This window comes from Emys orbicularis, chromosome 8 (assembly GCF_028017835.1).
Source record: "Emys orbicularis isolate rEmyOrb1 chromosome 8, rEmyOrb1.hap1, whole genome shotgun sequence".
Taxonomy (NCBI): Eukaryota; Metazoa; Chordata; order Testudines; family Emydidae; genus Emys; species Emys orbicularis.
The window spans coordinates 36,271,066-36,296,551 of record NC_088690.1 but is presented as its reverse complement, the minus strand read 5'-3'; the positions used below and the strand labels follow the sequence as shown (position 1 = coordinate 36,296,551).

The 25,486-nt window shown below is 40.4% G+C and overlaps 1 protein-coding gene across 2 annotated transcripts; it reads left to right on the top strand.

Annotated features, from left to right (window-relative positions):
* The first annotated feature begins 588 nt into the window (after positions 1-588).
* ALG14 (ALG14 UDP-N-acetylglucosaminyltransferase subunit) lies at positions 589-25,221 on the top strand. Of its 2 annotated transcripts, XM_065409800.1 has the most exons (5): positions 589-890; positions 7,622-7,773; positions 11,102-11,224; positions 24,805-25,007; positions 25,127-25,221. In XM_065409800.1, the coding sequence occupies exons 1-5, from the start codon at positions 758-760 to the stop codon at positions 25,137-25,139; spliced, it is 624 nt and encodes a 207-aa protein (XP_065265872.1). In that variant the 5' UTR covers positions 589-757; the 3' UTR covers positions 25,140-25,221. The 2 variants fall into 2 exon arrangements, with proteins under 2 accessions (XP_065265872.1, XP_065265871.1); XM_065409799.1 differs by having other exon boundaries at positions 24,805-25,221.
* Positions 25,222-25,486: the final 265 nt, after the last annotated feature.

Sequence of the window (25,486 nt, the reverse complement as noted above, 5' to 3'; positions counted from 1 at the left end):
AACAAGGAAGGAAACAGTGTTGGAAAAAATAATTTAAATAAAACAAATCCTACCTACCCTCTCTCCCAGTGACCTGCAACATGAAGACATTTATTTTCATAGATAAAGACAGTGTTTTCCTCTTGTGCATTATCTACATATAAAATTAGCACTTAAATTGCTTTTGGTGCCAATCATTTTATTTTAAAGGGTTAACATGTGAATATGGCACTTCTTGCTGAACACATCCGTTCCCCGTGCCTTACGTTAGGGACAAAAAATAAGCTTCTACTACCCTGTACTCCTGCTAGTGCTACATAGACAACAAAGCTATAGAGAAGTGAGCAAGGTTTTTGATCTCGTCAACCAGGGGCAGGTTCACAGAGCTTTTCACCAGCCCTCAACAACAGCGGCGCTGCAGAGCCCCCGGCGCCTCACACCGAACCCTGGGCTCTAGCTTCAGCTTCCTACGAGCTCACTGCATGGGAGCCCGGCGCCCGCTTCCCCAAGGCGCGCTGGAGCCGGAGGGGAGGGCGGCGCCCCTGCGCGTTGCAGGGGTCAGGTGCGGGAGGGCAGCGGCGGCACTCCCTCCCTGGGGCGCGCGCAGAAGGACCTGTGTTGACTTTCCGCGGGGGCGGGGAGAAGTGAGATGCTCGCTCGCCACATAACGAAGCGCACATACAGAAGCGAGTAAGTTTGAGCTGCTACGGCCCCCGTAGTTTTCGCGTCGCGTCTTCCTTCTTCTGTGGAATTCCATGTCCGCCCCTGTCGGGCTTTTATGGACGCTCTCCCGGCCGTGCTGGGCGCCGCTGCCCTGCTGTTGCTGCTCCTCGCTGCGCGGCTTCTCCTAGCGAGGCGGAACAGCAGCCCGCGGACAGCTCCCCTCAGCCTCCTGGTGGTGGCCGGCTCCGGTGAGTAGAGACGGGCCCGATCCCGGCCGGCCGGCAGAGGGCAGCACAGTGCACCGGCAAACTCCCACGGGCTGTCGCCGCCGTGAACTACAGCTTCCAGCACGGCCTCCGCTGCCCCCGGGAGCGGCGCATGCTGGGAAGTGTAGTCCTGTAGGTGGCGGCTCGGCGGCGGGTAGTCTGGTGCATGCTGGGAAGCGTGCTCGAGCCTTGCACAGAGGTGTGGCTTGGAACTGTAGTGTCCCCACAACAGTTCTGTCCTGAAATGGAGAGGTGGCCGGCGGGGCGGTGCTCCTGCGGCAGGGCGCCCAACTTGGCGGGAGGGACACAGAGAAGCAAGAGGCAGCTAAGGGAGGGCGGTGGAAAGTGGAGGTAGGCGAGTGAGGTCCGAGGGACAATATGAGGAAACCCGCGGGGGCATTAACAGAGAACGCAGGGTGATGCTCACTACTCGGAGATGCCCAGGGAGTCATGGGTCCTGCCAGGGCCGTCCTTAGGATTTATGGTGCCCTAGGCGGGATTATTAAACTGGTGCCCCTATGCCTGACTTGCTCTTAACAACACAAACATAAGTTTACAGTATTGGAAAACTTGCCACATGCATGTTATTAAACCCAGTTTAACTTAATTAAGCACACTGTAATGCTGATGGACTAGCACTAAAGAAGTAGTGCTACAGAAAAAATTCTGATTTGACAGAATGATGCAAATAATACAATTTTTTAAATTTATCAACATTTTGTTGGAAATTTATATGAAGAGGTATTGAAACAAGGATTTGTTTTTAATTAAAAGCAATCTTTCTGGCTTTTTTGGCTGCAAAATCAGTAATAATGTCATTGTATGACAAAGACAAAGTGATGTCTTGTTCGACTGCAAGAACAGCAAGACCAGTCAAGCGTTCCTGACTCATTGTAGAGCGGAGATAGTTTTTAATGAGCTTTAGTTTTGAGAAACTCCGTTCTCCTGATGCTACTGTTACAGGAATTGTCAGTAGAATACCAGTGGCAATGTATACATTAGGATACATGTCAACAAGTTTGGTGGTATGAATAAACTGTACAATGTCCATCACCGATTTTGCATGTGGCAACATTTGGTGACAGTGTACTCAAATCTTCGTTCAGTTCAAGTCCATTTAAATCAAAACTATCACCATGCTTCAGGAGGCTCTCTAGGTTCTTGCACTGTGACCTTGAGCTAGTGTGAAGACACCTCACAAGGCGCTCCGCCTTGACTGAGACACAGTAGAGTTGGAAATCCATGTCATTTTTACAAAGCCACTTTTTAGTTTTAAATATATAGTGGGCATCAGTCTTAATGTTAGTTACAACTCTATATCAACCTTATACTGTAAATAGATCAATGGCATTATGAAGTTTAATAAGCTGGGTTTCCAAGCAGTGGGAAAATATAACCCTAGTTTTACTCCTAGGTAAAGCACAAAGTGACCAAAATGAAGTCAGCACAGAATCATCTCCTCTTGATTAAGGTAGCACAGAAATGTTACAGAAGTCCTATTGTGCCTTATTTTTGTTTGGAAAGACATTAGCAATAGCAGCACATTTTGGGCACTGCCAGAAATACATGATAAATCACTGCCTCTAAAGTTCCATCAGAAACTGACATTTTCACAGCTTTAGCATGATCTGCTGCACAGATTCTTCACAAGGAAGTGTCCCTGGCCTTTTAAACTCATATTAACCATGTATTTACTTTATGAAAGTTGGACAAAACATTGTGAAAACGTAAGACATCGGCTGCTCAACCTCTGGGCTGGCAAAAGCTATACTGACTCACTGGGGAAAAAAGCAAGAGAATCTTAGTACAACATATGGTCACTCTATACCAGGGGTCGGCAACCTTTCAGAAGTGGTGTGCCAAGTTCACTGTAATTTAAGGTTTCCCATGCCAGTAATACATTTTAACGTTTGTAGAAGGTCTCTGTCTATGTCTATATTATATAAATAAACTATTGTTGTATTTAAAGTAAATAAGGTTTTTAAAATATTTAAGAAGCTTCATTTAAAATAAAATTAAAATGCAGATCTTATCAATTTAGTGTGATCCTTGCCTGGGATCCTTGTCTGGGGTTCCAGCCACCAGCCCCGCTCAGCCCACTGCCAGTCTGGGGTCCAGCCGCTGGCCCTGCTCAGCCCACTGCTGGTCTGGGATTCCATTCACTCAGTCGGCAGCGGGCTGAGCAGGCCGGTGGCAGGCTGAGCAGGGCCGGCGGGGGGCTGAGTGGCTCAGTCCGTTGCCAGTCTGGGGTGCCGGCAGCACTCAGCCTGCTGCCGCTCTGGGGTTCCGGCTGCTGGCCCCGCTCAGCCCCCTACCGTCCCTGCTCAGCCCGCCACCAGCCCCGCTCAGCCCGCTGCCAGCTGAGTGAATGGAACCCCAGGCCGGCAGTGGGTTGAGTGGCTCAGCCGGGGTCTCAGCCGCCGGCCTGCTCAGCCCGCTGACAGCCTGGGGTTCCTTGGGGGTCCCCAGGCCAGCAGCGGGCGCTGGGTGGGGCCAGCGGCTGGGACCCCGGCTGGCAATGGGGCAGCAGCCGGAACCCCAGAGCAGAGGTGGGCTGAGCCACTCAGCCCGCCGCTGCGTGCCATCAAAAATCAGCTCACATGCCACCTTTGGCACGTATGCCGTAGGTTGCCGACCCCTGCTCTATACACTAGTAAGGAGATGAGCATATTACAGTTGTTGGAGGGCTCTATTTAGCAGTAACAAGGCTATAGGAAAGTCAGTCAACATTTTTTGTTTCTCTGATGAAAACTGGCCCACTCCCTGCCCCAAACCAAACTTGTCACAAATAATTGTCAACAACTTAATTTTCTGTTTTTGGCTAAGATATTGATTTTTTTTAAAAAAAAATATTGAAATTGAATTCAGGGATTGTTAGCAAGCATTTTTGGCAAACAAAGTTGTTAAATGACAATCTAAATGGCAACACAATACTGCTTTCATGCTTGGCTCACCCCCAGCCTGCTGGTCCTATAGCTGCAGTAGAGGAGGAGATAGGTGGAAAACTGCAGGACCCCAAAATCCACCTCTTGGGGTGCATAGTAGCAACAGCAGCAGAAAACCCTTAGGTCTGATCACACGCCAATGGGCACCATCACCAGCCCAATAGACCATGGTGAAGTTAGCACAGCATCTGATCTCAGGGATGGGGCACCCATGGAGCCACAGCAGCTCATCCTGCCCTGTGCAGCTCCCCCCGGATGAGATGGATCGCTGCCAGCCCGGGGGAGAGACGCGCTCCCCAGCTAGGGTGACCAGATGTCCTGATTTTATAGGGCCAGTCCCGATAGTTGGGGCTTTGTCTTATATAGGCACCAATTACTCCCACGTAGGGTGACCAAACAGCAAGTGTGAAAAATCAGGACGGGGGTGGGGGGGTAATAGGAGCCTATATAAGAAAAAGATCCAAAAATTGGGACTGTCCCTATAAAAGTGGGACATCTGCTCACCCTACCCCAACCCCCATCCTGATTTTTCGCACATGCTATCTGGTCACCCTATCCCCAGCCCAGCCGTGTGTGACCATTCCAATCCTGGCTGGCTGCTGAGGAAGTGAGTTACTTTCACTTTCATTCCTTCCCCCGCCCCCTAGCACCTCACCCAACCCAGCCCTGCCGGAGGGGAGGGGGGGAGAGAGAGAGGGAGGTGCTCCTTTGGGTGGGGGGGAGAAGAATGGACGTTATGGGGGACAACAAAGGATACTGGTGCCAGAGCCGCCGAGCCTGCCTCACCTCATGCTGGGGGAAAGTCACACTCACAGGTGAGTTCCTTCCCCCACCCGTACCTGTACCCTTCCCAGAGACCCCAGCAGCCAATCCCCGACCCTCAGACTGTGCTGCATTCGGCTCTCTCTAGGACCCAGCAGCCCTGCTCTTACATGCTCCACTGCTTCCCGTCTGTCCGGGCTCCGGGCAGAGCGGTGCCCCCAGGTAGCGTGGTGCCCTAGGCGGCTGCCTGTTCTGCCTATGGCTAAGGACGGCCCTGGGTCCTGCTTCGGCAGCCAGGTGGGCCAAAGAGCCAAACGCACCTGGGCTGGGGGGGGGGAGGGAGGGCGTTACACCCCACACTGCGGAGAGTAATGCTATTAGTGCGGTGTTTTATGTTTCTGCTGTAATATGCAAGACCACTTCATCCACAACTAGGTGACAAGAGTAGTATTTTATTATGTTAAGAGTGTAACCTTTCCATTGCTAGGATTGCAAAAATCAAGCTCCAATACTCACGGGGTCCTTGGTGTGCTACCATTATATACTTATTTATTAATAATATTAACACTTATCCCCAGCTGGGATGGAGCTCTGTGGCTGTCATATAGGTTGGCAACACCACACAGCTGTATGGGCAGCATGTGAAGTATAGGATGTTGAGGGAAATTACATTAAATATGTTTTAAGATCTTGCTATGCTTTCAAGGAAACAAACACTAGCTGTATCACTTATTCTTAAGGCACAGAAAACTAAGTGTGAAAGACACCTTCTACAAGGAAACGTGAGGTTAAGAGGGAGTGGGCCTCTTCTGGAATGACAACAGAAGAGTATATGATACAATACACACAAATCTAAAGAGAAGAATTAAGCATGTGGTAGCATCTTTTGCTCCATTTTAGCTTGTTTTACAAGCCCCCTGCAGTGCATAGTTGGGCTTTTTACTTATTTTTTTTCTTAAACTTCATTTTTGCACCCTTAAAAAAAAAAAACAACACTACATTATATCTGCTGTGTGAAAATCACTCACATCAAACCCAGTGAAGGATTAAGGTAATTTAAAAAATAAAATAAACCACACTAACAAAGATACGATTAAGTTTGAACCTGGGAGCCTCTTCCTATAGTGCCACTATTATAGATTTAAATAAAGATTTTAAACTTTTAATCCCACTACTGATCTAAGAAGATCTTCTTCAGAACACTTCCAAAAAATATTGTGCAAAAATGTACGTAAAATTGACAATTTTGCCTAGGTGCTGAAATATGGCAGTCTAGATACACCTCTACCCAGATATAACGCTGTCCTCGGGAGCCAAAAAAATCTCACCACCTTATAGGTGAGACCACATTATATCGGGTTCGGTCCAGTACGGCGTACCGGCAAGAGCCAGCACGCCGTGCCGGACTGGACCGGCTTCCCCGGTGGTGATTTAAAGGGCCTGGTGCTCCAGCCGCAGCAGGGAGCTCCGGGCCCTTTAAATCACTGCTGGAGCTCCGGCAGCGGGGCTCAGGCGGGGATTTAAAGGGCCCGGGGCTCCACAAGGATTCAGATATAATGCAGTAAAGCAGTGGGGCTCGGGTGGCACTTTAAAGGACCCAGGGCTCCCCGCTGCTTTACCGCGTTATATCCGAATTCGTGTTATATCGGGTCGCATTCGATCGGGGTAGAGGTACCATGTTTTTTTTCTGTCAGTCTCCTGCCATGGCATATTTTGGGTGTTAGTCTTCCAGATGATATTTGCCACCAGTGAAAATGGACACCAGCTGACAGAGTACAACTGGTTTTACTTACTTTAGTTTGGTCTACCTCTGCAACTCCATGGCAGAGTGAAAGTAACTAGGGCCCCAATCCTGCAAACACATGTACTCAAATGAAGCATAACTGCAAGATCAGGGCATAAAATAATACAGTCCTAGAATCCGATCCTGCATACCTCAAGGACAGGGAATTCCCATTAGCTTTAATGAGAGCGTTGCACTTGCAGCTTACAGGAGTGGGATCATATTCAGTTTCACTATTCAACTGGCTACCTGCGTTGCGTGTCTTTGCACATGAGTATAGTGTAACTGTGTGCCTGCTCCTCCTAAAAAGAGAGGGGGGGGGAAATGCAGGAGGAAGAAAGGAATAAAAATGAGAGGTACCTACATTTTAAGACTGGCCCACCAAAATTTTGGTACACAAAGTTGTCATGTTATCAATGTATAAATAAGGTTACATATATAGAGTCGCATGAGGTTCTATTAACAGGCAAATTGACTATTTCAGGGATGATATGGCAGTCCTCCAACTGTTATAGTTGTCTTACCTTGACATACAGGACCAAACTTTGTTTTAACCATACTGTTAAAATAACTCTACGGCCTAGTGAAGATCAGGCGCTAGATTAGTTACACTGGTAGAAGCTAGTGAAAAGCAGGTGGCAGGGCAGAGTTGGAGTGATACAAGGACATTTGTAATCACAGTATCCCATGTTGCTTCCAGATGGCCAGCATAGACCCAAAAGTGTTGGTGCTGGCTGGTAAGGGGATCATGACCAGGAATGGCTTGCATATAGTGATAACATGTCCAAGGCTTTAAGTCTGACCATAGGATATAGTTAAGACAGGTGTCAAACCCCATCCTCTCTGCAAATTGCAAGTGTGCTGTAAACAGGTCAAGATTCAACTGTGCTATAACCAGAACAGTTGTCTCAGCTGTATTTGTGGCATATACATGACATTGGAAAACAGTCTCTATAGTAGGTCCTCTGTATGTGCCTGGTCCAACTCTCATTTAAAATCAGTGAGTCTTTCAATTAACTTCAATGAGAGTTGAATGGTCTCCATATTACCTTAACCATCACAAACAGCCCCTAATTAAATTCCCAGCTCTCAGAGGAGGGTGAATGAGGCTAATATTAGCAATGTCTCTCGAAGGAAGAAGTGACCCCCAGCAGCATGTTTTCAATTGGGAGTTGCTAAATATTTCATATACTAACTAGCTTCGATGGTTTTTTCCCCCCCAGGAGGACACACAACAGAAATCCTGAGGTTACTCAGCAGTTTGTCCCAGTCATACTGTCCTCGACATTACATTTTTGCAGATTCAGATAAAATGAGTGAAGATAAAATACGTACTTTTGAACAAAAAAGAGCTGAAACTTTCTCCAATTCCCAGGTAAGTTAAATACATACTCATAAGAAAGCTTGATCATTTGTACATGATATAGTACAGTAGAACCTCAGAGTTATGAACACCAGAGTTACAAACTGACTGGTCAACCACACACCTCATTTGGAATGGGAAATACGCAGTCAGGCAGCAGAGACAAAAAAAAAAAAATACAGTATGATACTGTGTTAAATGTAAACTACAAAAAAATAAAGGGAAAGCAGCATTTTTCTTCTGCATAGTAAAGTTTCAAAGCTGTAGTAAGTCAATGTTCAGTTGTAAAACTTTTGAAAGAACCACCATAATGTTTTGTTCAGCATTACAAACATTTCAGAGTTATGAAGAACTTCCATTCCTGAGAAGTTTGTAACTGAGGTTCTAATGTAGTTTAAATCACCTTTTAAAGGATTACTGAAACCAGTAATGTTACTCTTTTAATATTGGATCAATTTGAAAAAAAAGTTTTCAGTTAAAATTCTTAAGGTGTATTAATTTGCTACAATTGTTCAATAAGCATGATATAAAATTGATGGCTTTCTGTATATTGATACTTCATGTAACATCTGTCATTTCTGAAAAGTTAAGGGAACAGAACTGATTACATTTATATTATTTCAGTTTTTGTTCCTACCTAGGTCTACCATTGCTTTCCAGCAGGGTTCTTTCAGCTCTGGTCCCTTTCCTGGAGTTAGGCCTCTTGTCACTACCTGGCAAGAGTCCTTCTGCACAGATCTGTCAAAGGCAACTCTTCTCTGGGACAGCATATAGTTTCTGACAGGCTTGGCTTCCTTCCATCATTTAGGAATTCCCTGTTCCTCAGAGCACACCTTCCCAGACCCCTCATCCAGTGAGCTTTCCTGGACACTCCTCTCATCGGGAACTTCCTGTCTATAGAATCCACCTCAGCTGAGCCCTGGTAACCCTTTATCAGGCTCACTAGCTCATTAGCTGACAACCAGCCAGGTCATTTAATTATTTCCAGGTGGGATTTGAGTTGGCTAGTTCTTCCTTACAGGAGTGTGTCTCAAGTAGGCTAGTCCCTGACTCTTTTTATAGGGCAGGTCCCCATGACAGTCACCCTATCAGTTTACATGGCTTGAACAGAAATAAAACAGCAGTAATCAACAGGTTCTTACAGAAAATCTCCTTAGTCAGTAAGTAAACAAGTTATTTTGCACAAAAGCAAACTTAACCAAAATCCCTTCCCCAGTATCTCATTTCTTTGGAAGGATTACAGCTTGTTCAGTTGAACACACTGTAATGGGCCATGGCAATGGCAAGCTTTCACTACCTCTCCTTGCATGCTTCGGCAAAATAATCAAAAAGTCACTAGATAATAAAGGGCTACAGCGTTGATGTTTAAACTTACAGTTCTCCAGTCTCATCTGTTGTTGAACTGCCAGTTTCGACAGTTTGATGTCTGACTAACAATGAGAAGGTCTCTATGCGCAGAAAAAGCAATTATAAATAAGCACAACCTTATAAAATCATATCGGAGATGAAAAAGACCAATTGGTCCATATCTGGTATATGAGCATGATATGTTGACTTCCATTAAAAGATGTATCAGATTTAAGTGCTTACTGTTAGCCTTTGTATCATAGTAGAGATGGAACATGTTACTGCAAGAATTACATTTCTAAAAAAATATATAGGTCGGGGGTTGGTGGAAATCATAAGTTTAAAACTTTCTTAGTTAACTATGTGTAGATAAGCTTTCTACGGTTTTTCTTAAGGAATGTCATTTCTGAAAAGCATTCCATACAGCCATTGTGTCAAGTTCCCTCATACACTATGGTAACTTTCATTTATTTATATGACACTGTGCAGTTCAGTGCTTTCGGCACAAGCCTCCCTTCTATACAATTCCATGTCAAGATTTAATACAATCTATAGCTGTTAAACAGAATGTTTTCACAAAATGTCATAACACAGATGACTCAAAATAACAGTATTTAAAGAAAAAAGTTTGTGACAATAATGCAAGTTTGTATTTAAAATGTGTAGCCACATTAGAAAGTCTATTGGAATAATGCTATGTTCTGTCACTTCTGCTGCTTTTTAACCATTCTTTCCAACCCTCTGTACAACTTTTCTCTTTATCTTTAGTTTACTTTTTTTTAAACAAGTAACTGTCTTAAAACTTGGTCTCTCCTAACTTCAAACCACCACTCATCAGGGAAACATGATTTTAGCTAAGACTGGTGTATTTAGAATGAGTGGAGACTTTATGGTTTCGGTGATGAGATTAGGAGCGTTTTACTTCCAGATCATCAGTTGGAATTCTGCCAAATTGATAGTGACTGAGACTCGTTACCATTTGATGACTGTTTGGTGGCCTTCATGAAATGAGTTAGCAGCTTCTGGCCAGTTCTTAGGAATAGTTGCCCACCTCACTAAAACCGCTATCACACATGGCACGTTTGTTTGGAGTTTCACTGGAGATCAACTTTTCAGTGTGCATAGAGACTGACTTTTGACCTATCTGTGTGTTCTAGAATTGTTTCCATCAGGTCCAAAAGCCTGCTAGCAAGGATGTGTGGAATCTAAGTATTGTTATTCATGTGCTTGCTATCTGTTTTGAGGGGGGATTGGGGAAGAGAAAAATAAATTTCAAATTCTGCAGTTTGGTATCTTTCTTGATTATTGAATGTTCTCTCTCCCCCTCCCTTTAATTTATTAGTTTCTGAAGAAATTGACATTATTAATTTCTTTATTCAAACACTTTTTCTGTCAGTTTTGTTGCTGATCCATTCATTTAAAGGATAGGAATATCATTTATTTAATACATTTTTTTAAAAATTGTGATTAAACAGTATGCTGGCCACTGATGCATTAGATTCTCTTCTTGCTTACCTCAGTTTTTACACTACTATAACTCCCAGTTTACACTTGCAAAAGTCAGAAAATTGTATCTGATGAGTATAAACATAAAAATGTCTTAACAATGCTTTGTGTTGTCCACTAGGTGGGGCACTAAGTTAACATACTGCAGATGATGTTGCTCCTTATGTGTATTTTTATTGAGCTAGAAGTGTTTTAAAGTAACGTGGGATGGGACAGGGTAGCAGAGTTCTGGTATTGTAGTTCTGGTATTCTGGTATACAAGACGTATTGTTTTTACAGCACCCCAAAGTGTGCTATTCACTTTACACAACAAGGTTCTTGACCAAAGGGTTTACACTCCAGATTTTAGAAATAACAAGTGCGTGTAATAAGGAAACATACAAAATGAACAACAAACAAATATTTTTATAGTAACATAGATATATATGCTGTCACATATTCTGCAGAAGGAATGTATTTTAATTCAGTTTATCCTACTCTCTTCCAGTTTACCCTTAATCGTATTCCCAGATGTCGGGAGGTGTGCCAGTCTTGGAGCTCTTCAGTACTGACAACACTGTACTCCATACTTTACTCCTTTCCTTTGACTTTCAGACTAAAGCCAGATTTGGTATGTAAAACAAACCTTGTTAATGGTGAAATGCTAATCTGTTCTAAAAGGGAGTAGCTGTTTGGGATATCAAACCATTAATAAATATACAATGTGTGTACACTTAGGCTTACGGTCCTTACTCGAGTAAAACTCCCATTAAGAAAGGACCACAGGATCAGGCTATAATGGTATGCTAGAACAAAATCCACGCTCCTTCTTACCAATCCAAAATTCTGTGTTTCTACTTAACAATAGACTAAATTCTTAAACAGATGAAGCTGTGCAGTGCTTTCACTCTCTGCTATTAAAGATGTCTATGATATCATCTACAAAAGCAACAGAATTTTGAACTGATGTCAGGGAAGATATTTCTCTGTAGTAGGATATCTGAGTAATACCCTGACCATGCTTAATAGAGAACCTTTGGCATTGTAGTAAGTAGCGCAGTTGTCAAATATGACAGTGTGGCTTCACAGTCAGGAACTGCATGTTGGAAAGGACACCCTGTAGATTTCTTAGTAGCCACTAAAAAGAAGGGAAGTGTTTAAATTTTATCCTGGAAAATCTACAGTTGGACTCCGTGGCTGGAGCCCTGTAAAATATCTGTAGTCCTGTGGCTGTGGAAGATAATAATTATTGACTTTAGCCCAAAATGTGGCCTAATTACTTATTGAGTGATGTATGGCAAAGAATATTTTATGAAATTTGCCAAATTTAATTGATATACTGTATGTAATTTTATATATTTTAAAGTAAAGTAGAATCTTTGTAATTGGCACTTTCAGGTGTCAAGTAAATGATTGTCCCAGTTAAGGAAGTTTCTTAGCAGTATATCATGCATATTCACTTTAATGAATTACTTAGTGTACTAAGCACCTAAGAATATATTAAAGTAAGTTTAAATCTCTTGTCATCCATATTGGAATAGGGATGCAGCAGGAAACAAACATAGGGTTGCACATTAGAAATCTAGGATACCAATGTATCCCTTTAGGTTTGCAAGGTAACTTGGTAACAAGGTCATTTGTAAGGTAACTCCCTTCTCTTCATGTGTCAGTATATTTATGCCTGCATCTGTAATTTTCACTCCATGCATCTGAAGAAGTGGGTTTTTTTACCCACGAAAGCTTATGCCCAAATAAATCTGTTAGTCTTTAAGGTGCTACCAAACTCCTCGTTGTTTTTGTGGATACAGACTAACACAGCTACCCCTCTGATATTTTAGGTTTGCAAGTAACTTAGCAAACTTCATTGAAGCTCATTGCACTCCCTCCATCATGCTGGTAGAAGCTGACACAGTCCAGATTGCAGGTGCTTGTTGATGGTTATCTCTGCAAGGAGTAGGAATGCAGTAGCACAAGCTACCTGCAGTCCCTGTTCTTTAGCCTTGAGAGTGGGTGTGGCCCATCTAGGCAGGGCAGGTTCAGACCAAACAGGGATTCAGTACTTCACTTGAGCAGTACATGTCAATAGGGTTCTGACTAAATTTTAAAACTGCCCTGTTTCTGTATTTCTCTCTTTGGCACAGAGCCTCGGGGCACTTACTGGCCAATCTAACTTCAGGTGCCCATTTACATGGACTTTTCAACTACATGTCAATTTATTCAATTTTAGAGTCACTGAAATTAATTACTTAGCCTGTTCCCTGGCAATGATCTCATTTAAGCAGATATGCCACTTACCAAAATGTAGATTAGATGTAACCTATTGTAGTAATTTTTTTCATTTGTCCTCAAATATGTAAATTCATGCTATTTAAAGCCAACATATTTCTGTTACTATCACCCAGTGCATTTTAATAAATCATAAGCATTCAAAATTTTGTCATTCTTGCATTTATGACTATATTTAGTAAAGATGCACCCACCACAAAAATTTGAATTGGAACCTAACTTCCGCAAAGTTAGTGTGCTTGGATTCAGGGTTTTGGTTCTGACCCGTCTCTAATATAATCTTCAGTTATCTAGTATAGTAATTCTGAATAGCATCAAGATTAACTACATATGAAGTACATTGCAACAAGATAGTTTCTGTAAATCAGTGGTTCTCAACCTCTCCAGACTACTGTACCCCTTTCAGGAGTCTGATTTGTCTTTTGTACCCCCAAGTTTCACCACTTAAAAACTACTTGCTTACAATATCAGACAAAAATACAAAAGTGTCACAGCACACTATTATTGAGAAATTGCTTACTTTCTCGTTTTTATCATATAATTATCAAATAAATTAATTGGAATATAAATATTGTACGTACATTTCAGTTATAGTATATAGAGCAGTATAAACAAGACATTGTTTATATGAAATTTTAGCTTGAAATGACCTCTCTAGTGCTTTTCATGTAGCCTGTTATAAAACTAGGCAAATATCTAGATGAGTCGATATACCCCCTGGAAGACCTCTGCATATCCCCAGGGGTACATGTATCCCTGGTTGAGAACCACTGCTGTAAATGATCTGTTTATGGGCCTGATCCTGGTCTCATTGGCTTAATTGGTGCAGATAAGTTTGTATCACAGCAAACCTCACACACAGTTTAAATAAAACAGAAGATCAAGGAGAAGTCATTGTGGAGCCCCCTGCTATTCTCTCCACACATTAATTAAAAAAGAAACACAAAGAAAAGGTAAAGTGCCTTTTATCCAAATTAAATGGACAGCCTGTAGGAGATCAGAGTAACGAGTGCATTAGGAAATTGCCTTGCTACAGTAGTGGTTTCATTTAATGAGTATCAATTTTATCGAGTTATCATTATGAGTGAAATTGACTGGAAAACCTAACTGAGCAGCTTAATATGCTACCAAAGGAGCCGACATGGAAAATCATATGAGAAGAACACTGTGAAGTTACTAACGGTTATATAATTCAATTGATCCTTTGTTTGTAAGAGGAACTTAAAATGACTGTGACATTTGCAGCAGACTCAGAATTATCAGAACTTATGTTAAAATTGCTAATCTATTGATAGTTTAGTACTCATGTAATGCTTTTGACATTAAAAAAAAAAAAGTCTGTCTTGATAAAATGAATAATAGTTTAAAGAAAGACTACATCTTTGCCAAGGTCCATATGCCCTTTGCACTGAAATCCTCCACACTTTTATTTATTAAGAAAATTCAAGAACATTGTAAATTTTTAAACGGCATAGATCCGTGATCACTTCAAAATACCTGAGAATAAAAGTCAGAGTGCTTGTAAAGATTATAGAATAGTTAAAAGGGCAAAAATAGAGACTAAAATGCCTTTTTTGCCAATAAAAAGATTCTAGATGTGTAGTACGTAAAACAATTGCTTATATTTAACTTTCCTTGGGTGAAAGTGTGGTTAGTGGACCGCAGCTCCCTACATTCTTGGCAGAATATCATGTTCCTTAGTTTATAAAACTTAGGAGTGGGGAAAATGAATACTAGAATTGAATTGACAGCATTTGTGTAAAATTTCTGATATAAAAATCAGCACCCAAATATTACTTTGCTTAGTGTTCCTAATTTTATCAGATCAAGTCAAGAACTAAGTATTTGTAACACTGGAAGCTATAGAGACTCTAGGTTTTATCAATGTAGGCAAATATTTTTCTGCTGTACTTTTTCTTGGGGAAAAAGGAGGAGTTCGGAATACTTCTAAATCATTTATATATTGGAATGACTGATCCTACAAATCCTTGTGCACCTAAAACCCCTGTTGACTTCAGTGGAAGTTTTTAGGAGCATGAGGAATGCAAGATCTTGCCTTCTTGAAGTGAAACGTGTCCTGGGCATCAGAAAGCCCCAAATGCAGCAGAACTGATGCAGTTCCACTCTTCAGTAGGTGGAGGACAAGGAGAGTCCTGTATTGAGTTCCCTGTGTACCACAAAGGCAAGCTTTGCAGTGTGTAGACTTACGATGGCATAACTAGTGGGTCCATGGACCAAAAAACTGTATAAGGGAAGCAACAGACTCAGCTGCACTGGTGTTACGTGCCTTGTCTCTTAGTTGTGGGGAGGATAACGTCTCCTTTCATACCTTGCCTTGGGCTCATGGCAAAGCCCTTTAGCTTGTGCTTTGTGTTAGGGAGCAGAGTTCAGCATCCTATCCTGAGGTCATTAGGAGTTGAGGATGCTGAACAACTCTCAGGAGGCACTCAGTACCTTTCCAGCTCAGGTGCTTGGTTTAAAAAAAAAAAAAGAAAAGCATTTTTCGTAGATTAGATCTAATCCTTTTCAGACAGATTCTGTGGCTAAGATTTTCAAAAGTGACTAGTGATTTTTGTTGTCAAACTTGAGACATCTTAGAGGGGCCTGATTTTTAGAGCTCAGTGCTCATCACTTTTTGAAAATTACATCCCTTTAAAGCAGTGGTTCTTAACCTGGGGTGCACGCACCCCCTGGGGGTGCGAGATGCGCTTTCTGGGGGTGCGAGTCATGCCAGATTTTTTTTATAAGGTAAATCATCAAAAACACAAATTAAGCACAGGCACGTAAGTACAACTACTTTGTTTCATCAAACCTATCTATTTATTAACATACATTTTTTAACGATTATCGTAATATACGAACAAAAAATATATCTAGGTTTAAAGAACTGACCTACTTCAATGATTTTTGATAAGGGGTGCGAGAACATATTTTGAGAACCAAAGGGGTGCAGGCTGCAGTAAAGGTTAAGAACCACTGCTTTAAAGTGTTGTATCAACCAAAATCACAAGTCACTTCTCAAAATCTTGACCTATATTTTTATATCCAAGTACAATACCTTAGAAATAATTAAGCATTGTAAAATGCCCAGTTCTTAAGCTAGTTAAGTTCACCATAATAAACCTAGATAAATGCTCACACAATGAAACTGTATGAAAGGAGACCTTTATTTCACTTAGCTAAGATTTTCCATTCTCTGTTCCATGTTCAAAATGTCTTAAGTTCACAGCACTTGAGCAAGTTGTTATGATGGACAATAAGTTATTGTTCCTTTATATCATGATTCTCATTAGATCTTTGTGGTAATCCTTTCCTATTTTTCACTTTTTAAACAAGTGCACTGTGTGTGATGCTGCTAGTAAGGGGAATCTAGTAACTTGTTTTGTGTGCCAAAGCATTTCCCCCCCCCCCCCATAGTTTGTCTGGTACTGTACTGTTTTTATATTATGTCTCATCTACTATTATCCTTTTTTAGATAAAAAAACACTTAACATGTACAAGAGAAACCAAAGTAGGAAAAGGAAAAAGGTCAGCTGTTTAAGTTGCACAGTATAAAAAAGGAAGGAAAGTTTAACCACACAAAATTAAGACTAAGTTCTCTCCCAGGATTTACTAAAACATGGGGGAGTCTTCTGTTCTTTGTTTAATACTTTACACATATATAGACCTTTTCATCTTCAAAGCACTGGGGAGCAGTGGGGGCAGAAAACCTAACTGGCTTCAAGACTGAGCTTGATAAGTTTATGGAAGGGATGGTATGATTGGACTGCCTACAATGGCATGTGGTCCATCAGCGGCTGCCAGTAGCAAACATCCCCAATGCCCAGAGATGAGACACTAGATGGAGAGGGCTCTTGAATTACCTGGGAAATAATTCTCTGTAGTATCTGCCTGTTGGGTCTTGCCCACATGCTCAGGGTCTAACTGATCAGCATATATGGGGTTGGGAAGGAATTTTCCCCAAGGTCAGATTGGCAGAGACTGAAGGAGTTTTTTTGCCTTCCTCTGCAGCATGGGGCACAGGTCACTTGCAGGTTTAAACTAGTGTAAATGGTGAATTCTCTTTAACTTGAAGACTTTAAACCATGATTTGAGGATATCAGTAACTCAACCAGAGGTTAGGGGTCTATTACAGGAGTGGGTGGGTGAGGTTCTGTAGCCTGAGCTGTGCAGGTGGTCAGACTAGATGATCATGATGGTCCCTTCTGACCTTTAAAGTCTTTGAGTCACTTTACCATTGTTGACCAATTCTTACAACAACATTACCAATGACATAACTCAGGTCTCCAGAGGGAGACAATGTTGGGCTTAAGGTTAGAGCTGAGTTCCTGGCTCCCAGTCCTATGGTCAGCCTCTAGATTTAACTTCTTTTTAGGTTTAAATATATCTCACTCATCCTCTACCTCATGAAAATAGTGTTTTACTTTTCTTCACATCACATAGTTTTTATATGTAGCATATCAATTGCTATCTTATGAGCATGTTTATATGCATATAACAAAAGTCACATTTAACTACCTCAAAAATACCTTTTTCAAAGTTTCTGATCCATACTAATGAAAGCCACATTGAGAATTGTAGTTTTTAAAGTTCAATTGTAGGGTCGTTGTCAAGCAAGCATATTTATATACAGTTTTTAGGTTTTATTATCCTTTTTTCTCTTTGGAATAGGAGGCTAGGGAGCAGTCCAGTACGATAATGTTTACTTTGAGGGAAGACAGGCCCTCATCCTCTAAACTAGGTCTACAAACTGATCTAGAATTTTCTGGGATTTCTAAGCAGGAGATCATTCACATACAGGCTCAGCTAAGATGCCATTCAGAGCCTTGGGGACATGCTGAAAGATGACTTAGAGAACATGACAAAGAAGAGCCATGTCCCTGTCTGCACTTAAGATTGCCACTAAAAATCAGCATTCAAGCAACTGGTGTCTTGTAGCAGACCACACTTATTAGCAAATTAATAATTGAGATTGTTGAATTCCTGGAGCATTCTAATTAACCTCTGCAATCTTTCTGTCATTTATGAATCATCCTTCTGATGATAATCTGACCGGATCCGCACACAGTGTTCTGAATGCAGTTTAATTTGTGACATAATGTCTTCTGATCCATATTCATTTTCTCTATGTATTATGGAATTTTGTTTGTTTACTGTTATTTCCACTACATGCTTTATGAAAGTCAAAAGAACTTCCTAATGCTATTTTTTGTAAGTTCCACATATTGTAATTTGCTGTTACATATTATAAAACTTTTTATTTAAGTATTTTTATACAGCTCCCAACAGTACAGCATATGGGTGCCTCATTAGTTAAAAACATGCAGTTAAAATAAACTGAACACAATAATACTGCACACAAATGATAGACAGACTGCAGCTGCTTTAGGACAGTGGCTGCCTTCTCTGGTGGATATCTGTCTTTTGAAAATTAATTCCAGAGTCTAGTTAGCCAGTTGCACCTTACAGTGGGCTCCAAAGGCCACTAAACTGTGGCTCTGGTGATCTGTTTGAAGTAATAAGTTCCATAAGTGAATGTGAAAGTCCTCCACTGAAAAATGCTGTGGGCTAAGAAGTTTGGTCACTTTCAGCCATTCTAGTTTCTTGATCTCATTGAGGATCCTGGTTTATTTTGGTATTTCTCTTCTTTTTCTACGTGGAAACTGTTTTTTTGGCATTTCTTACCAATCCTCCTTTGAGAATACTGAGACAAACAACTAAACACTTTTAAAGCAGTCCCTGTCTGTCAGTCTATGACAATTTAGTAATATTTTTAAAGGCCCTATTTTTTTCTTGCTGACTTCTTGATCCTTTTGTACTTGAAACTTTTCTTACTATTTCTTAAATGCAGCCACAAAGGCTCTTTAAAAAAAAAAAACTGGGATTTTGCCTTTTTTGATTCTTTATTATGTATAAAAAGAAGATCTCCAGGATTTTTTTCCCCCCTTTGTTTCTTATTCCCTTCCTTCCCTCCCTCTGCGCTTGTTTTTTATCTTTAGAATATCAGGAATGTCAATTTGGGACTTGCCTAGTGTTGCTGGAGGATGATGGGAGGATCTCAGAAGTTTGTGAGCTTTCACACTTTAACTGAAGTGACTGTGGTGTTAAAGATTCAGCAAATACTACTTTTTCCCCCCAATTTGCTATTGAACTGTGTCAACAAAATCAAGGAGTTTTTAAATAGTCTAACAAAGTCAGTTCTTTGTACAGATTCTCAGATTTCAATCTTTTGACTCTTCAGAGATACTTTTTTTCCCCCTGTAATTCTACAGTTTTCCAATCTAAATAGGCGCTACAGAAATTTCTAATATAAAAACTAAAACACAGCAGAATTAAAAAAAAAAAAAAAACCTTTCAGGCCTCCACTGTTAATTATAATGAAGCAAAAAACCCAGGCCCATTATTTTTCCCTTTGCAGGTTACCTTTAAACTCTTGTTAAATTGTCTTTTTAATTTTTATTTTCCAGTGATAAGGTTTCACTGCAGATGAGTGATGTCATGTCAAAATTAGCATGAAAACAAAGAACCAATTGACAGGCCTTTTTCATTTATAATAAAATGATAGCGCATGACATTGCTTTATCCATCCATGAGGATACTTTATCCATCCATGGATACTGTTTCTCAAGGTTAAAGAGCAGTATTTCCTCTTGATCTCTTGCTATTTTGTTGCACTGGCATGTTGTAATGTGTTGTGATAGTTACCTATTTTATGGTATTTAATAAGCAGTGATCAAATACCGAATTTATAGAAGTGAATATCTGACTTGTCACTAAGATTTAACCCTTTCACCCTAGCCTGTATCTTTTTTATAATAATCACTATAACATTAAAACTATATTAGGTACTTTACAGACAAATTTGAAGACAAAGGGTAAAATTTTCATAAGTGCCTAAGTCCCATTTTCAAAAGTGACTTAGGAATACAAGTCTTATTGACTTTCAGTGACAGTTCAGCTCTTAGAGTTAGATTTTTAAAGATATTTAGGCACCTGTACATTGAGTTAGCTTTGTATCACCGTGGTGGCACAAAGATGTCTGGAATCTTTGGGTGACACAGAGCCACTATAGCACTCTTCTGTCACCTCCACTCCCGTCCCGGTTAATTGTGCAAGCAATGAATTGGGAAAAGGAGGCATGGTCAATGTTTTCTTAGACCTGGCTTATCCCCAGTTGCTATAACATCCCTTGGGGTCCATTATCAGTTAGCATAAATGGGAAAAGCCTGAAGCCTACTCTAAGTCATATAGGCCATTATGGAGAAGCAAAATGGATTCTTTGCATCAGTCTTCACTGCAGAACATGTGGGGGAGATATCCACATCAGAGTTATTCTTTTTGGGCAAGAAATCTGAAGTACTGTCACAAACTGATGTGTCAATAGAAGAGATTTTAGAACAAATAAATAAACTGAATAATAATAAGTTACCAGTACCAGATGGTATTCACCCAAGAGTTCTGAAGGAACTAAAATATGAAATTGCAGAACTACTAATTGTAGTATGTAATTTAGCTCTGAAGTTAGCGTCTCTACCAGATGACTGGAAGGTAGCTAGCATAATGCCAATTTTAAAAATGGGCTTCAGAGGAGATCCTGGCACCTACAGTCCAGTGAGCTTAACCTCAGTACTGGGCAAATTGATCGAAACAATAGTAAAGAACAGAATTATTAGACACTTAGACACGATTTGTTGGGGAAGACACAACACGGCTTTTGTAAAGGGAAGTCATGCCTCACCAATCTATTAGAATTCTCTGAGGGAGTCAACAGGCCGTGGAGAAGAGTGTTCCAATCAATATAATGTACTTGGATTTTCAGAAAGCCTTTGACAAAGTATCAAAGGCTCGTAAGGAAACTAAGAAGCTATGGGATAAGAGGGAAGGTATTACCTCACCACCTTGTCTCTCTAATATCCTGGAACCAACATGCTAAAAACACCACTGCAAATGAATGAAATTATTCAAGATAGTTAACTCCTTGCATTCTGCTTTGGACTTACAGAGGGCGCTCTCAAAACTAGGTGAGCAGGCAACAAAATGGCAGATGAAATTCAGTGTTAAGTGCAAAGAAATGCACTTTATGGGGTGGGGGGAGAATCCCAGATAGATAGATACACACAATGATGAGTTCTAAATTATTTGTTACCACCCAAGAAGGAGCTCTTGGAGTCACAGTGGATAGTTTTCTGAAAACTTCTGCTCAATGCACAGCAGTAGTCAAAAAGGCTACCTGTATGTTAGGAACTGTTAGGAAAGGGATAGAAAATATAATGCCACTATATAAATCCATAGTGTGCCCACACTTTTAATATTGTGTCTAGTTCTGGTTACCCCCTCTCAAAAAAAATAGTGAAACTGGAAAAGGTTTGAAGAAGGGCAACAAAGGTGATCAAGGGTATGGAGTGGCATCCATTTGAGGAGATACTAAAAAGATTAGGGCTGTTCAGTTTAGAAAAGAGATGACTAAGGGTAGGATACAATAGAGGTCTATAAAATCATGAATGGTGTGGAAAAATGTATTACTTACATTTTCATGTAATACAAAAAATGGGTCACTTGATGAAATTACCAGGCAGCAGGTTTAATATAAACAAGAGGAAGTACTTTTTCACACAGTGCACAATTAATCTGGGGCACTCATTGCCATGAGATGTTGTAATGGCCAAAAGTATAACTGGGTTCAGAAAAGAACTGGATATGTTCAGTGACTATTAGCCAAGATGGTCAGGGACGCAACCCTGAGCTTGGGGCAACCCTAAACATCTGACTACCAGAAGCAGGGAGTGAAAGATGGGTGGATCACTCCATAATTGCCATGTTCTGTACACTTCCCCTGAAGCTGTGTTGGTGACAGGGTACTGTGCAAGATGGACCATGGTCTGACCTAATATGGCAGCTTTTATGTTCTTATGCCAGGAGCTAGTCAAGCAACCAGACAGCCTCAGAGTTGAGTGCACAGTTGTCTTCAATTCACCTTTGTACACTGCCTCTAAGTTATGGTGAGTGTTTCCCTGCCATGGAGCAGAATCTATCCCAGAATACAGAAAAGCAATGAATTTCATTGATGTAGTCAGGCTCACAAAGAGCAAACTCTGTGAAATTTTCTAACAGAAATAAGAGACCAGTAGCTATTGACAGGCCTTATGCAAAACAATCTTGCATTAATTTTTCAAATTTCTACTAAGGTTGTAGGGACTTTGTTGTCCTCCTTTTGATTACTGAATTTTATGAACATCAGAAGTGCTGAAATATGTAATTAAAGGTATAAATTAGAAAAATAAACTAAATATAATAACTCGCAAGTTCTCTGCTTTTGCTGGTTTTTGTTTTAGCCCTTTGTCTGACATTTAATCCTTGTATGGTTGTGAGCTGTTTTCTGTGTTTTAGCTAGTAAATGTCATTCATTCTAATACATTGTTGCATTCACTTACACTAAAGCAGCTTTCATTTGCAGTGGCTCTGTGCTAGTTGGGGGGGAAGGGGAGACTACAGGTCCAGCTTGATGCCTTTCAACAGCCATAGAAAATGCCTAAAAAAGGTAAAGCAGTATTAAGCCGAAGTGATTTTGGACTGTTTCACCGCTGTCCTTAGGATTCTGAATAGCAGAGATGAAATTGACCAGATTATGCTGCTGCTGTGATGCTGTGGGCTAGTCTACATGACAACACTAACGTGACTTGTGTAGTCACGACAGAGCGCTGTGAGAGAGCTCTCCCGGTGCTCTAAAAAAACCCACCTCCATGAGAGACGTAGCTACCAGTGCTGGGGCACTGTTTACACTAGCGCTTTACAGTGCTGAAACTTGCTGCACTCAGGGGGGTGTTTTTTTCACACCCCTGCGCGAGAAAGTTGCAGCGCTGTGAAGTGCCAGTGTAGACAAGCCCTGTGTCTGTGTGCAGACTTAGGGAGAGAGTATCAGTTTACACTTAATTCACATTTGGAAGATTTTCTTTGTAACCATTAGGGGGTAGAATTTTTTTTAAAATGAAAGCTTAAATTCTGTAGAAATTATATTTCAACATTCATTCTCAACAGTTTGGAGAGTGGATTTTCAATCCCTGGCATAAGTACTCGATATCTAGCGCAGCAGCAGCTTCGAAAGTACAGCATATTATTTTGATTTTAAAAATCTGATATGCAGAATTGTTCTCAACTGAATCTCATCTTAACCAGATATGGGCTAGTATGAAAAGAATTGCACTTTAATTTTATTATACAAATATATTGATATTTTGTTACTGCTGACATGTAACAAAAACATTTCATGGTGAATTGGGGCACTACATAATACTCAGTACTTCTGACTTATTATTTCAAAGATTTACAGAGTATAAAAAGTGTTACCCATTAAACTGTCTTTCCCCACTGTAAATAAAGTTTAATGAAACTCAAATGTGAATAATTAATTTCTGTAAGAACCACACTAAAAAGTGACATTAATTTATTTTGCATATAAGCTTGGTGGCTGTTGATTCCTACGAGAAAATGTTGTCCTAAACTGTGTCATCCAAAGACTACCAGATGTCTATCAAACTTACTATATGTAACTTTCTACCCAAAAAATTCTTTAAGAGTTGGAGAACTGGGCAAACAAAATTTAAATGCCTAAAATAAGTATATTTCACACAAACTTTAATGGTCTGATCCTGAGAGTGCTGAATTAATGGGAGTTGCATGTGTTTTTTAATTAGTTTTGCTGACTGGAGCAGGGGATGGGGAGCCAAGACTCCCAGGTTCTGTGTCCCTGGCTATGGGACAGCTGTTTGACCTTAGTCAAGTCACTTTTGGCCAAAATTTTCACACCTGAGTACCTAAAGTTTGGCACCTAAATATCAATTTAGGTGCTAAAGTTTAAGTACTTAAATAAAAGTGGCCTGTTTCTAAGATGTACTGAGCACCCATAGGTGTAAGAAATGCAGGACTGAGTCTATAACAGAAATTATGTGACCCTATTATCTAAAATTATTCCTATTTTATATTACATCCCAGGGAAATAAAGCTGTTTTAGCCATAATAAAACACAGTGTCTCCATTATTTACCAAACAAACTGCAACTGTTCCAAATGTGCTGATAACAGTCTCATTCAGTTTAGTAACCCTGACCCCCCACCCCTGGAATCAGGCTACTTTTACTTAGGAAACTAAATGTGGGTTAGATGCCTAAAGGCATCCTAGTTTGAAAATGTTGGCTTTAACTTCTCTGTGCCTCATTTTACCAATCTGTAAAATTGAAATAATTTTCACTTCACTAGCGTAATTAATGTTTGTAAGGCACTGAAATCCTCTGATGAGTGCAAAGTATTATTATTAATTATATGCATGTAGCTACAAAAGAGCATAATGGTAACAAGTTTTGGTAAAAACTCCCAAGTGCTTACTAGAAAACCCCCAGTAATTCAGCAGATCAGCTAAAAAGCCTTGATAAAAGCCCCAATTCAGCAAAGCAGTTAAGCATGTACTAAATGTTTTGCTGACTCAAGGCCAAAATTCAGGAGGTTTATAACTGTATTGCCAGTTTTAAGAAATCCTGATTAAACAGTTCAGGCTTTATTGTGCCCTAAGCCCATGCATCGAACTCCTGTTGTCATCAATGAAAGCTCTGCCTGAGGCCAGTATTTGACCCCTATGCTTTGCTAGTAGTGTTCCTGAAAGCTATTAAATTTTGATCCCTACACAAAAATGTCCCTACTAGGAAAGAAGCAACACCTCCCACCTCACCACAATATTTGACATTTAAAATATGTTTTTTGGCAGCTGTTTGTTTTGTTTTAAGCCCTACTGTAAATTTGCCTTTGCTTTTTGTTTAGTTTTAATAAATGTCTAATTTTTATAAACCTAATCATTTATGGAAATAACTAAGGTCTCTATACAGTATAAAAAAATCTGATATTTGACTTTTGTTCTAAAATATTTTGTTTCTTTTAGATATTGTGCAACGGACCAGGAACATGTGTTCCTGTCTGTATATCTGCCCTTCTTCTTGAGATACTGGCGCTAAAGAAAGTTATCATTGTGTATGTAGAGAGCATCTGCCGAGTGGAAACTTTATCCCTGTCTGGAAAAATTCTTTACTACTTTTCGGATTACTTCATTGTTCAGTGGCCTGCTCTGAAGGAAAAATATCCCAAGTCTGTATATCTTGGTCGAATAGTGTGACAACAAAAGGCAAACTTTATTTATAATGAATTCACATTTCTTCAGGTAGCTCCTCTTTATAGTTAAAGGAATATATTTATTTTTTCCACAGGTTCTTGATTTGAGATTTACTGGTTGTTGCAAACCAAATGTATAAGTCAAACAGCCAAGACTTGAAAGCAGACTGCAATAAAGAGTTACATTAAGAAAAAACGTTATTTCTGCATACACATTTATTGCCATCATGTGGATTTATTCACCAGCTTCTCTTCACACTTGTAAGGGAATAGCATTGAATCTTCTCGGTCTCTGGTTTCACCTAATTGTCTTGTGACACAAACAGGAAGATTTGTCCACAAATAAATATGAGAGTTTGTCTGAATGGTAACATTTCCTATAAGGAAACTTTCTGTAGTATTCTAAAGGGTAAGAAACATGGTCTTGTTCTAATACAACAGACTGTTTCCTGTAT